Raw genomic sequence first — 13,949 nt, forward strand, 5'->3', positions numbered from 1 at the left:
CATGCCTGGCTATTTACTGCTTCTTGATCAGATTAGACAAAAATATTCTCAGCCTTATGAAAGTTGAGACACAGAGAGATAAAGGAGAGATAGGATGGGTCTCCTGCCTGTCCTTTATGTCTAGTTTAGTAGACAATTTTCACTTTTAAATACAGACATCTACACGTTTTGGAGGCACACTCCAGCTCCAATCTTATGTGATTCTGGAATACCTCTCCATCACAGATAAGTTGTGAATTTCCTCAAGTGTTGCCATATAAACTTACATATACATATAACAAGCAATTTATTCCAGAAGTCATTTCATTTGAAAGGTGAAGTAGCCATGAAAATATTCAAGACACAAAAATCTAAAGATCTTGGTGTTTATTTATTTATTTTCACCTGAATCTTTCATTGAATCAGGAAGAGGCAGGGATGTTGATTGTTGAGAAGGGACCATCAATAATCCTACAGGAAAAATCTGGGTGAGTTATTAAGATGCCCAAATCCATCAGGAGAGTCAGAGAGAAAGGATATTCTGCCAGACTTCAGCAAAATGAGAAAAGAGGCAAATTATGCTTCAGGTATTTTTCTCATGTTGCCTGAAGTTTCCATCTTATAAAAATATGATGTTGCTATGGTAAGGGAGGGTGGAAATGTAGTTTTTTTCCCCATTATTTTTCCACTGGTGGGGATTGAAAATAGTGTTCCTTTTAGTTCTTTTCTTTGACAAGTCTCGGTGCACAAATATTGCAAGGAGTGGTTATACCTAAAGGCTGAATAAATGTTCCTGAAACTGCCTGGAATAAATAGCAGTGTTGGGCAATCAGAGTCCCAGGTCACTTGTGGTACAGTTCTTTACACTGCATTGGTCAGAATCCCTGTCCCAGCTCACAGGTTCATGAAATGAAGTGTCTGGAATGGATGCCCACTTGAGATGAAGTAAGGGGGTAAGAAACGAGCAGGTCGAAGGTCACCCCCTAACCCCAGGCATCCCTATTCAGAAAGTCCTCTTGGCAGGTGATAGTCTGCTTTCGATTATTAAAATTATTTTTTCTTTTGGAATGAGGCTGAGCTTCCAAATTTTAACAACAACAAAGACACAAACAACCAAAACATAACAATGCTAGTCCTACAGAGATACAGAAAGAGTCGATCTGTTACCCAGACAGACAGATGGGTACTGCTTCTGCAGTGTTTCTGGTGTCGGTCAGTCCCTCCCTCTTCTTCCTGATGGTCATTTCCTTCATTCAGGCACTCATACTGTTTGCAGGGGGTTTGTGATACCTCCTAGTGTATTGCCTTGCCTCCATGATGTTTAACAAACACATGTCACTCTCTGGATAAACTGACTTCTGGTCTTGGGGAGTCCAGTCTAAACTCATAGGGAGGGATGTGTCCATAGCTGTTGCTCTGTCTCCCTTATTTGCTGGCTACTGTGCAGTCTGTGTCCCCAAAACTGAATTAACCATCAGCTCATGCCTGTGTCCTCATCTTCTCTGCCTCTGGGCATTTGCTCAGCTGGTCTCTCCAGCGGACATCCTTCCTTAGTGTTGGCTACCCACGTCCTATTGGCTCAGTTCAAATTCAACTCAAATATTACCTCCATTGAAACTTTCTTTTAGATCCTCAACCAGTGGTTGCTTCTCCCATCTCTATGTTCCCATCCTATATATTTCTTTTTCTTTTTTTACCATCTTGGCCATTTCTAACGTCAAGGGCACCCTGTGCATTCACGTTGCTATTGCAACGATCACCACCAGTCACCTCTGGAATTTACTTCTTATTTATCATAATCAAATTTATATTATAATTACTTGCATTTGCTTCCCCTCCTCAGCTGGACTGTTTCTAGACTGAATTCAAGGACTGTCTTTTATTCATTCTCCTATCCGCTAAAATTAAATATGCATATTATTTAATTTTCTCAGCCCTTTGGGTTTGCTTTAAACATGTTTCAGGTTGTTATGAAGAAGCTGAGGATCTCATCTCTGGACAGGCTCCTGGGCTAACTCTGAAATGTGTCCAAGCACCCTCTCTTTTTCAGTTAAGAACTTTCTGAATTGTATCACATAATTCCAAACTGGATTTTGTTTTCAGAGAGAAACAAATTTAGGCAGAGTTGTTGGTGGTCTCTCTACGTTTGCTGTCATCTTACAAGTTTGGATATAGTGTCATTAATCTATATAGAAAAGAGTAAAAGCTTTGGTGATACAGGCCAGACCCAGATTCCAGCACTTATGCGCTAGGCCTGTCTCTTACACCCTGAATTTATGTTTTTTCGTGGAGTTAATAACAATAACACAACTTTCTCACTGGTTCACCTGCTGTACCCCTCTTCTATGCTTGTTTTCATTCAATCAACAGATCTTCTTAACTGCCTGCTGTGTTTCAGGCTCTGGTCTGGGCACATGATATATAACTGTGATGAAGGTATGACCCTGCTTTGTGGAGCTTCACTCTGGCACAGGTTGCCTGGCACTGCATTCATTTGTCTTTGTGTTTGTACTCTAACTCGTGAGCTGCTTAATGCTCTATCTCTTGCACCTTTGCTCAGTAAATATCTGTGGAATAAGTGTGCAAGTATTTCATAAATTAATAAATGTTGGAGGTCTGTCCAACCCCCGACCTCTACTTCTAGTTAGAGTTTCTTTATTCTAGGTATTTCCAAACTCATTTAAACATATCTTCACTAGCATTTACCTGCCTCAATGTTTCCCATGCTCCCACTGCTTAACACAATGTCCAGAACTTGGAAAGTACTCCATGTGTTCAGGAAGGGGAGGAATGATTATTCACATCAGTCCCCTTGCACCTGGGTGCTGGTGGTACTTCCCTGTGTGTTCTAGGCATGTTCCAGGGTCCTCTACCTTTATAGACAGTACTACTGTCTTTAAAGTGTTTGCTCAGGGTATAAATGAATAAATAACAACATAAAAGAAGATCTACTGCTTTGGTATAGGAAATTAACGTTCCAACTGTAACTAGAGAGAAGGCTGTTAAGTTTCCCTCTTAGCACTCCTGAATGAATTTTCGGAGTCTGACTTGGGGGGTCTCCCTTTATTCCATGGTAAAGTAGAAGAGGGAAATTATAAATCTTATTCTATATTTCAGTTCTGTGATAATCTCTTACCAGTCAAGAACTAGTGATATATTTTGTTTCTAGGTTAATTAAGGTTTCTGTCATAGACCTATAGGTGCCTTACATAATAGCATGTAATTTATTTTGAATAGTCACTCAATACTTGTCTTTTAAAGACTTTAGCAGATTTTTTAATTATTTCATCATAGTTTCCTGTTTTTTAAGCCTTATACTCTATTTGTAGAATAGTTCCATTAAAATGTAATTAAACATAAAAAGACAAGCCACAGAATGGGAGAAAATATTTGTAAGTCATGTATGTGATAAGGGCCTTGTATCCAGAATGTAGAAAGAACCCTTGCAACTCTATTTAAAAAACCCAAAAAACAAAAAACCCCTTAATTTGAAAAAAGAAAGTATTTGATAAGCATTCCTCTAAACAAGATAAAATAATTAATTATTAAAGAATAATTAAACAATATTTAAAAATAGAGATGTTCATACATCTTGAGTGCCAGGATGAGCCTTCTATAGTAGTAATCTTTTTTTTCAGTATTTAGTAATGAAAGTTATTAATGCATTAATGGTAAGACATTTCTGGTTTAATATAAATTTGAGGATGTTTTCTAGTTGTGCATGAATGCTGGCAACTTAGTAAAGTTTTGACAATTGTTTAAATATGTAATGTTAAACTTACATTTAAAAAAGCTGGTAAACTGGGTGTTTGTCATTTGCTTAAAAGAAAGAAAATAAATGTGAATGTGTTTGGTGTAAAAAAAAGTTCTTCTGATAAAACATCTAAAAATAATTTAAACAGGGCATGGAAAACAGGCTAATCAGCTTTAGTGTCAAAAGACCAAAATGGACTTCCCATGTGTTGACATCTTTATTTGTAGAATACTCACAATTGCATGTCTACCTTATGGAATGACTGTGGGTACCAAATCAGGCAACCCAAAGTATCAGAAACCAGGAATGATTATTAAGATGTGTTATTGTTATTACTGGGGACAGCATGTGACAGAGGATACGAGAGGACACATTTGAACTCCTCGAGGGATGCAATAGAACTAATCTAATTCTTTTTTGTTCAATGTAAGATCACACTGAAACATTCACACTTAATAAAGAGGCTTTAGAGGAAGAAAGAGAGGGAAGCGGGGGAGAAAGAAGGCAGACAACTCACCGACACAAATGCTTGAGATTTGGTGTCGTTCAGCTGAAGTTGCAATTTCTTTTCATTGTCGTAGACTCCATAGAGCCTCTTGGACCAGGTCTGAGGTACTCTGCTTTTGAATTTTAATGAACTATATAAAGCAAATATCCTTTGTAAATCTAGGACCAGGCAGCTGCAGTTGTAGAAGATGACACCAAGCTCTTTCATCTGTGAAATTAAAATTGAAAGCATCAATGCCATGTGTACCTGATGGTGTTATTTTCAGATAAAAATGGCCTACAAATGCAGAAGCAGTGACATCTTTTTTTCTTGCATTTGTTGTTACACAGAAGTATATAGCTGTTGTTACTTTATGGTATATAGAAGAGATATGTTATCAAAATGCTGACGTAATTAAGTAGAACTTTGGGGTGCCTTTTGCATTTGGGCTTTACAGATAATTTCCCCACATCTATCTATATTTTTCATATTGGCTCTTCAGATTTGTTTTCTTGACACTATTTTTGGGAGTATAGATCCTTAAATTGTGCAGCAAGACATAGGGTTACTGTTAATTGCAATCTAACATAATGGTTAGAATCATGGATTCTGGAGTTGCAATGCCTGGACTTAGGATGTTACTTCACAATGTTATAGTTGTGTGACTTTGGACAATCTAGTAATCTGTGGATGTTGGTGTCTTATTCTATAAAGTGGAGATGAAGTACTTATTTCATATAGTTGTTATGAGATTTAAGATGGTTAATACACATAAGGAGGTTAGAATATAAAGGTTGCAATTATCATTCTTATTAACATTGCACAAGCCTCAAGAGTAATAGCCCAATAGAACCTTGCAACAAGGAGCCCTTAGAGATTATTTTGTCAACCTCCCTCAATGCATGCATGAGGAAAGGAAGGGTCTTAAAGGTAAATAAAAATAAGTTAGAGATCTATTCAATGGTAAATTAAAAATCTGCAGGTTTTCTGACTCCTGATCCAATATGCCCAGGCACATAGCTGTACTGGACTCATCTGAGTCCAGTATAACTTTGTAAAAATCACAAATGTTTTCTGATTTAGTCAATGAAAGTGACAAAGTTGAATTTTCATTAGGAAAGAACAGCCCACAAATATGTATCAGTTTCTATCAGAAATGACTTGATCACCCAGCATGGGGTTTGTTAAGGGAGACCTTGGTTTTTGAGGAATCTGGGGTCCACTGATATTAAACTCCTTTCTGACCCCCTTTTCCAGCCCCTACTCTAGATGTTTAACTGGGGTAATAGGAGAGGTCACCCACTAGGTAAGAGCCTGTGTCACCTTGACCTGGGAACTCTCCAGTACCACATACCATGGTGGTCTTTCCATATTCATCTGGACTGGTCCTGCCACTATTTTTTCCAGCTCTATGGTAATCACAAAATAGATGGACATAAGTTATTTAACCCACTGATGGCTTTTTTAATATCCTCTCTAATGCAAAAAAAAAAAAAAGAAACAATGAGCATCTCTACGTATATCTTTGTGCACGTGTGCAAGTATTTCTTTAGCACAGATTCCTAGAATTGGAAGGACAAACACATGAAGGACAATGAGAGGCTGAGGAAATGAAAGGGGACAGAGTGGGAGAGCCTATCAGTAGGTACAAAAGCACTGATTCTGGGGGTGATACAGTCAGAGCTGTGTGGCTTGAAGATGAACTCCAGGAAGAGCTCTTGAGCAGGAAGGGGAGAATGTGCGTGTGTAAATATTCTTTTCTAATGGCAGGGTGTAGGACTGGAGGCACAGGGATGTGGAATCCTCAAGAGCTTTTGTGCTGGGATCAGCAGTTTGATGTTTATACTGAAGGTCACTTGGAGGCAGGGAGTGAGGGAAGGGCACCACCAAGCTATGAACTGGAAAGGTCACCTTTGGCTCTGGTAAGGAGAAGAGAGGGGAAGGATGAGGGCAGCTGGGGACAGGGCCTTCAGATCCCCAGCCTTGGCAGTGGCTAAAGGAGAGACTTACACATTCTTTCTTTTTTTTTTTCCCACTGAATCAAAAGTAGAAAATTTATTGAAAATCGAGGAAAATCAAACAGAAAAAATAACCTCAAACAAGTAACAAAGCAAAGACTAAAAGGAAATAAGAGGAAAAATACTTAAATTAAGACAAAGCTCCAAACTATTTCAAAATGATGAAATTGTATTGGATATGGTATCCAAAAGATGCAGGTAGGAGATGAGGATCTGATGTGGGTGTGGCTGTCAGCAGAGGACTGTGGGAAAATCCTTGTGGGAGAGCCAAGGACCTTCATTCCTGGAGATGCAGGCAGCTGCTGCACTGGGTTGTAGACCAAGAGCCCCATAAATTAGGAAAGATAGTGATAAAATTGGCTAGGGGCAGGGGCAGCATCAAGGGAAGGAAGTGCACCCAGGAACACTCATTCCACTCCCAGACTGGAGACCCAGACACTCCTAGGTGACTCAAATGACAGGTGGGGACAACAATTAGATGGAATAGTAGCCAGAGTGAGGACCTGTGGGACCTGTGGAATGTGGCAGGTGCAGAACTCCCATCCACTCAGAAATCTCCTGGACCTGATTTGTCTGGTCTTCAAGGTCACCTTCCTCAGGCTCTGCAGTGGAGAGTCTCTTCAAGGCAGCTTCTAGTTCCTCATCCTCTCCCCTAAGGGGCCAGGCACTCTCCTGGGCACCGCCACGGAGGTTCCCACAGGCCTGGGCCTGAATGGAGAACCTTCTGGGTCTTCTGGGCTGCGGTCGTGGACATATTTGCAGGATGGGCATGTACAACAGAAGCTAGACCAGGATGGGCCTGCCCAGGTTGAGTGTGCCCAGGATGAGCCGGCTGAGGCGTCGTGCAAATGGCTGATAGCCTGGTTCAGGGTTTGGGTATATCTTCTGTTGCACCCTAAACCAATTCTTCACATGTTGCTCCTCTAGGGCAAGGCAGGAGGCCAGGGCCACCAGGGTACCATGGGATGGAAAGGGGTCCCTCAGGAAGTGTGCCTCCAGCTCCTGCATCTGCTGCTTGCTGAGAATCAAAATAGACCAATCCGAGGCCGATGGGCCCAGCATATTGCCAAGGCTTTCGACCTCATCCATGGCAGCGGAGGCTCCATTCAGTGGAATGGGACTGAGACTTACACATTCTTATATGTTCTCTAATCTCACAGATTTACAGAATTTACCTATAATAACTTCTAATGAGGGTCAGAGTTGTAGCTCAGTGGTAGTGCACTTGCCCAGAACGCATGAGGCACTGGGTTCCATCCTTAGCACCACATAAAAATAAATAAATAAAATAAAGGTATTGTGTCCACCTACATCTAAAATAAATATTTAAAAAATAACTTCTAAGAAGACAAATCTCATTTCAGGTTAATGATCCTGTTGTCTGTCGAGTCTCTGATGACAGGGCCTGGAGTATATTAGAATCTGCATCAGGACTTTTTACTTTGAGCTTTCTCCCAAGTTGAATCAATGTTTCGACCTTATCTTCTTCAATGGAACCTGGAGCACTTTATTGTTTCTCAACTTTTCTATCAGGTTAGCCTTTATCCCTAGGCTCTGGGCCTGGTGATGGGAATGGGGACAGAGAATCGGAGATTGGCTTCTGTGTGGGTAAGTAGCTGTCCCACAGGCTTTCCTGTGCCTCACAGGAAATTTGGGCTGATGATCTTGTTCTTCTGACCTTGCCCAAGGCCACTGTCAGGAAAAAACAAATGAAAAACCTGGACTCTAAGCCCCCAAATGCTGGTTGAATCCTTAGGTCTTTCACCAGCCAAATACAGGGCCTTAGAGAAATCAACTGACTTCCTAGACTCTTGATCTAAGCAATGAAGGGTTTGGTTCGTAGTCTACATGGTCTTCCAGCCTGGCCATCTTTGAACACAAGCTGAGAGCTGTCCTTGGTAAACAACTTCCTGTTCAGTTTCCAACTACTTCTCCCTCCTTGATCTTACTCTCTAATACTGTCCAGAGAACTTTCATCAGGACCAGCTCCTTTTTGCGTCTCCATGTGGCTGGTGACACCCTGGGGTTTGAAAGTCAGACAATGTAGATTTGCATCTTGGCTCTATTCCTTGCTTATTGAATAGCCTTGAGTAAGTTACTTAACTCTTAAATTTCAGTTCATCTGAATAAGTTTTACTGTTAGAATTTAATAACAATAATTTTGACAAATAGTATCAATTGGCACTCAGTGATCAGTATCAATGCAGGCTTTAGATCAACGAGCCAACTGTTCTCTCTGCATGCTTCCTGCACCTATTAATCATTTGGTGCAGAGCTCAATACAGTCTTGTCATTGATTAGAGGAACTGCCTTAAAAACTCAACATTATCCAAGCCTGAGTGTAGCCAGAAAAAGAATACCATGAAAGTCAAAATCCAGGGAATCATTTGACTTTTGGGGCTAAAAGGCAAACTCAGTGGCCGTGAGTTTTACAAAGGTCAGATCTCTTTGGTATTTTTTTTTTTTGTTTTGTTTTGCTACATGAAACCTTTGGTATTTCCGTAGTTATTTGCTCATGCATAGCCAACATGCGTGTTTGCAATTTTCTGTTCAAAGTTTGAATAAGAAGGTGATACATCCCTATCATCTACTTCTTTCCTTAGAATACTTGTCCCCTAATCTGTGCATGGGGGGCAGGGTCATGCCCTCCCTGCTGTGGCTGGAGATGGATCAAAGCCAACAACAGTGGCTGTGGAGCAAAGCAGCTGTCCTGACTGGCCACTGTTGTCTTTTCTACCAACATGTAGAATAATACCACACAAAGCAGCCAAAGTAGTACTGAAAGATCTCCATATATGAAGAAAAATAGCTTCTCTGAAAAACTCTTATTTTGAAAATTGATATCCAGAAGGATGCCAGGGTGGTGACTCGCACAGCTGTAAACACAGAAAAAAGAGAGACCAATCTGACCTAATTAGGACACGGCAAGTCCTCTCCTGGAGCAAGCTCTGAAGACACCAGCTCCACCCTGGCCAAGGCATTTCTTCACTTCCTTCATCTATAAATAGGTATACATCAGAGGATTTTCAAGAAGAATAAATAAAAAGGTGCAGGTCAAACATCAAGCTTCTGGCTCAAACAGCAATAGCTATAGCCATACCAAGGTCCACCATCTTTCCTCTACCTTTCAAGGATTCTTCTACTACACCATTGCTTTAAACAGTTGATTTGCTGAACCAGATATTGCGCAATCCTTTATCTACAAAAAAAATTCACTTTAATCACTAACATGACATTTCTGTCACAAATGTGAGAGGACAAAATTCATTAATCACAGACTATTTGTGGCTAGACTGAATGGGTCCCAGAATGGTTACAACAGATTGACTATTTGAGGCATATGGAATATGACATTTCCACTTCATTCTCCAGTTCAGCTCTACTGGTCATGCACTTCAGTGTTTAGCAGATGATGATGGGGTGGCATAAACAGCACAGTAGAGGGGACAAATAGGGGATGGTGAAACAACAATGTGTTACTCAATGTTTTGCTAGGGTAGTGCATACAGAAGAACACAGGGAAAATGACTAGTTTGTAGCAAGATCACAGGCTGCCTTAAAGGTCTGTTGAAAGGTCTCTGTGGGGACAGTAAAGTAGTTGAAGATTTGGGGTAGGGGAGAGACAAAGTAGAGTAGTTCTACTAGTCTTATGGGAACTTCTCTTCTGGGGTTTCAAAATCTGGACATGCAGAGCATTTATGAAAGACCCTAGTCTCATAAAGGAAGACCAAGTAGAGGGGAAAGGATGACCTTCGTTGTGGCTTTTCTGCAATAACTGAGCCTGTGGAATGCACTGTCTAGAACTTTTTGGTCAACTGCCCCTTGAAGACACTCAAATTTGGAACCAGGTTATGAATAAAAAATAAAAGCATCTGGTCATTGGGCTTCCAGGGAATTTATCAACTGAAATAATTGTTTAAAAAGAATTTGATATTTAAAACAATAACTAGATGCTGGCTTTGGGAATCAAGTGGCTCAAGACATTATTAGTTCTATTTAATGAATGGGAGCCAACAGATGTTCTTTCTTCATGAAAAGTTAATTTTTATCAAATAAAAATGCACATACTTAAAAAAATAAAAATAATGTAAAAGACCATAATGTACGTAGAACACTGATAACTCTGTCACATACTAGGACACTATTAACTCTTTGTTGAAGGAGCGTATATCTTCTCTTCAGATCCAAGACATGACCAAAATGTTTGTTCTAGGACAATTATAATCATAGTTTAAATTATGTCTATATTGCAGATAGATCTATACCTATATCTCATCTACACCTAAAACTATATCCAGATCTATATCAATATTTATATTCATACCTGTATCTATTTCTATATCTACATCTATGTTCATATCCAGATCTATGTCTATATCTGTTTACACCTATATTATTTCCATACCCAGAACTTCATATATATATGAATATAAATAGGATGGAGAGAGAGAAGGGGAGGGGAGGGGAGGGGAGGGGTGAGGGGACAGTGGAGAATGGGATAGACAGCAGAATACATCAGTCACTAGAAAGGCAATTTGTAAATCAATGGAAATGTAACTGATGTGACACAGCAATCTGTATACGGGGTAAAAATGGGAGTTCATAACCCACTTGAATCAATCTGTGAAATATGGTATATTAAGAACTATGTAATGTTTTGAACAACCAACAATAAAATAAAAAAAAAATAAAAAAAAAAAAGAAATATGGGCTGGGATTGTGGCTCAATGGTAGAGCGCTCATCTAGCACATGTGAGTCCCTGGGTTTGATTCTCAGCACCATATAAAAATAAATAAATAAAATAGAGGTTAAAAAAAGAAAAAAAAATATATGTATATTCATATATATATATATATATATATAAAGAAATGCAAACAAAAACTATGAAGTTATAAATATAAGGTGTTCATCAGAACAGGACATGTTTTGAAGTAATGTTTTAGTTCCCATTTTTAGAGAAGATCACTGAGGCCATGGTCACTAATCTTGCCCTAGTAAGAATTGTGAATTCATAGTAGAACTCATATGTGAACCCAGTTTGCTTTGACTCCTTAGTCTCTTTCCACTGCTCCACTTGCCTTCACTCCTCATATCCTTGGGAGAGTTCCCTTAGCATATTCTACCATACCAGATGCAGACATTTTTTAAAAGAGGGATTGATTTGCCCTATTAATCTCAGAACACTTTCTTTTTCAAAGGTGGCTAGAACTAGAAGACTGGACATTCTTAACTAGAGATTTTTTTCTATGCTTACATGTGACTACTTGAACAAAAGCCAATTTCCAATAGAAGCATTGGAAGAAGGACCAATGATGCCATTGAATTAATACATGTCTAGGTCATATTGTACTTAGGGTCCTACTGAAGTCAACAGACAACAACGTTCTCAAGACTCATGCAATTTTCTCCATAGAATATGCCAGGAAGCTCAGCTGGATTTTCCTGGCTCCCCGTTAAACCATTTCACTGACACAGTTAGACCAGAACATTGACATCAGACTGCACCACTCTGTGACCACCCACGATGGGTCCAGAGAAAAGCAAGACACATTGTAATTCTGAGTGAACACAGACAAAAATATTAATGTTCTTTAAGTTACAAAAGTGGCCAACTATCCTCCAGCTTGGCTAATAAAAGAGACTGCTGTTTATTTACTAACTACTGCTTAGCTTCACTCCATTCTTACCTCTATACGGAGAAAATCTGTTAAGGCAGTCAATCATAGGATTGTCCCTACTTCCTAACAACATCCAATCCTGAACAAAGCCCTTCTTTCTTAGACGCTCCCTCAAATCATCTTATACAAGTATAGACCTCATAATTTGTTTTTAAACCTACTTACTGAGACACTCCTTATTATAACAAGATGCATGTTCAGTCTCTCTATTCTCACTGGCCTCTGGCTAGAGGGTGATGACTCCACCTTATCCCTCTACATCCAGGGTTGTGAGGTCACTGATTGTCAGTGTACTGGGACACAGTGACCAACACACAATACATTGACAGTTGTTATTCTACCCCAAGTCACTTTCTAGATGAAGGTATTAGGTATTCAATATTTTTCCAGATGCTCAGGTGAGGTGCTTAGGTACCAGATAAGAAATACTTTAAGGGAAATGAGCAAACAAAGGTGATAATGACATTTGTGGGCAGAAATAAAGAAAGGTTATACATTGGGAAGAGGCTTCACCTACTAGAACCTAAAGCCAAATAATGCTCCTGTGACATCTCCAGCATCACTCTCTCTTCAGGTCTCTATTTCTGCTATATAACTCATTTTGGAATAACACACACTTTAATCTGGAAATCCTGTGAACCAAATCTTCAATGGCTAATGGAAAAACTGGAAGCATAAAATAAAAAATGCTTATTTAACGGCATCATAATTTGAGTGATGTTTGTCTCTTTAAGTATGATCAGATGGTAGGAAGCATATTTATGACCATCCTCAGTCCATTTATCACCATCAAGATGCAAGTAGTTACTGTCTCTCCATCTATTCTCTCTAGATTTTTCTCTAGCTACAAGTATTTCTAATAACTCTTATAAACCAAGATTTAGTGTTCCTTTTACCCTGTTGTGTAAACTAAGTGGCTGATTTGTGAGCTTTTTCCTGCAACCCCTGACATCATTCCATCTATGGCTATATTCAATTTTAGAATCTAAAGGCAAAGAAAAAAGCCAAGCCCTGCCCTCTAGAGGGGTAAAGAGAATTAAACTTCCTGTGGGTATCTTTCTCTCAGTCTTAGAATGACTCACTTCCATTTCTAGTTATACATATTTGATTCAGGCTGCCGTTGAAGATGAAAAAAAAAATAAAATTGGCTTTTGTTTTGCCACTTTTCATGCAGAGCAAAAATTCAGGGCAAATTTATGAACAAACCTTGTAATAAATGCTGGCAGCAGAAAAAAAATAAATAAATCTGGGCTTCTGACAAATTTCCTTGTCTATTTTATCAAAGGAAGAAAAAGGTAAAAGCTGGATTGATTAGCAGAGGCATTCTTCATGATGTCTTAGCAATAAGACAAACCATACCTGCCAGAGCTTGGTCTCCTGTCGAGTGGCAGGGCAGGTTGCTCAGCCCTACTTCACCTCAGTGGCTGGCTACACAGAACTGCACATCCCAATGGGTTGCCCTGACTTTTCCGTTAAGTCACATAGGTGATGTATGCAGTCAGAATAAGTCAAACTGTTTACTGAATGGTCCAGTTGTTTGAAATAAAATATCTTGGAGAAGCTGGAGGTTTATCAGCTAACAATTCTTTAGAAGAGAAAAATTCCTAGGAAGGAATTGATTCTTTATTCCGTAAAGTGGGTGAAGTGTTAATGATGAACCCACAGGGCTGAGAGGCGTTTTTAAGACCTCAAACAACTGCAGCACCCTGTTAGGAAGCAGGTCCAAGGGCAATTATTTTGTTTAAAACTTGAGTTCTATCAATGTTCTTTCTTGTCTCTTGTACTGGGATGTTACAAGGTATGGGAGACTTTGGTAAGGGTGTTTGGGTTTCATACAAATGAGAAGACACTATGAACACAATTCTTAGGGAGAAATAATAGAAGCAATGGTTGATTTATGAAAGTGCTGACTGTGTACCATGTATGGTTCTGGATGCTTTTCCTATCTGCACTCTTTAAACCTTAGAGTTCATTTCACAGGCAGGATACTAAGGTACACAGAGGTTATGGTACCTGCACAATTGCACAGATA

General features: G+C 39.5%; 1 protein-coding gene across 1 annotated transcript in view; it reads right to left on the reverse strand.

The window, feature by feature from the left end:
- The window catches only part of PLD5 (phospholipase D family member 5), a gene marked incomplete at both ends in the record, with an annotated part of 403,511 nt that overhangs the window by 14,417 nt on the left and 375,145 nt on the right, over nucleotides 1-13,949 (reverse strand). Inside the window, one exon of the mRNA XM_081298272.1 lies at nucleotides 4,251-4,448. Coding sequence (XP_081154398.1) covers nucleotides 4,251-4,448 — 198 coding nt within the window. The remainder of the gene's footprint in view (nucleotides 1-4,250; nucleotides 4,449-13,949) is intronic.

The sequence above is a fragment of the Spermophilus citellus genome, assembly GCF_964194105.1.
Source record: "Spermophilus citellus genome assembly, chromosome: 6".
NCBI classification, from domain to species: domain Eukaryota; kingdom Metazoa; phylum Chordata; class Mammalia; order Rodentia; family Sciuridae; genus Spermophilus; species Spermophilus citellus.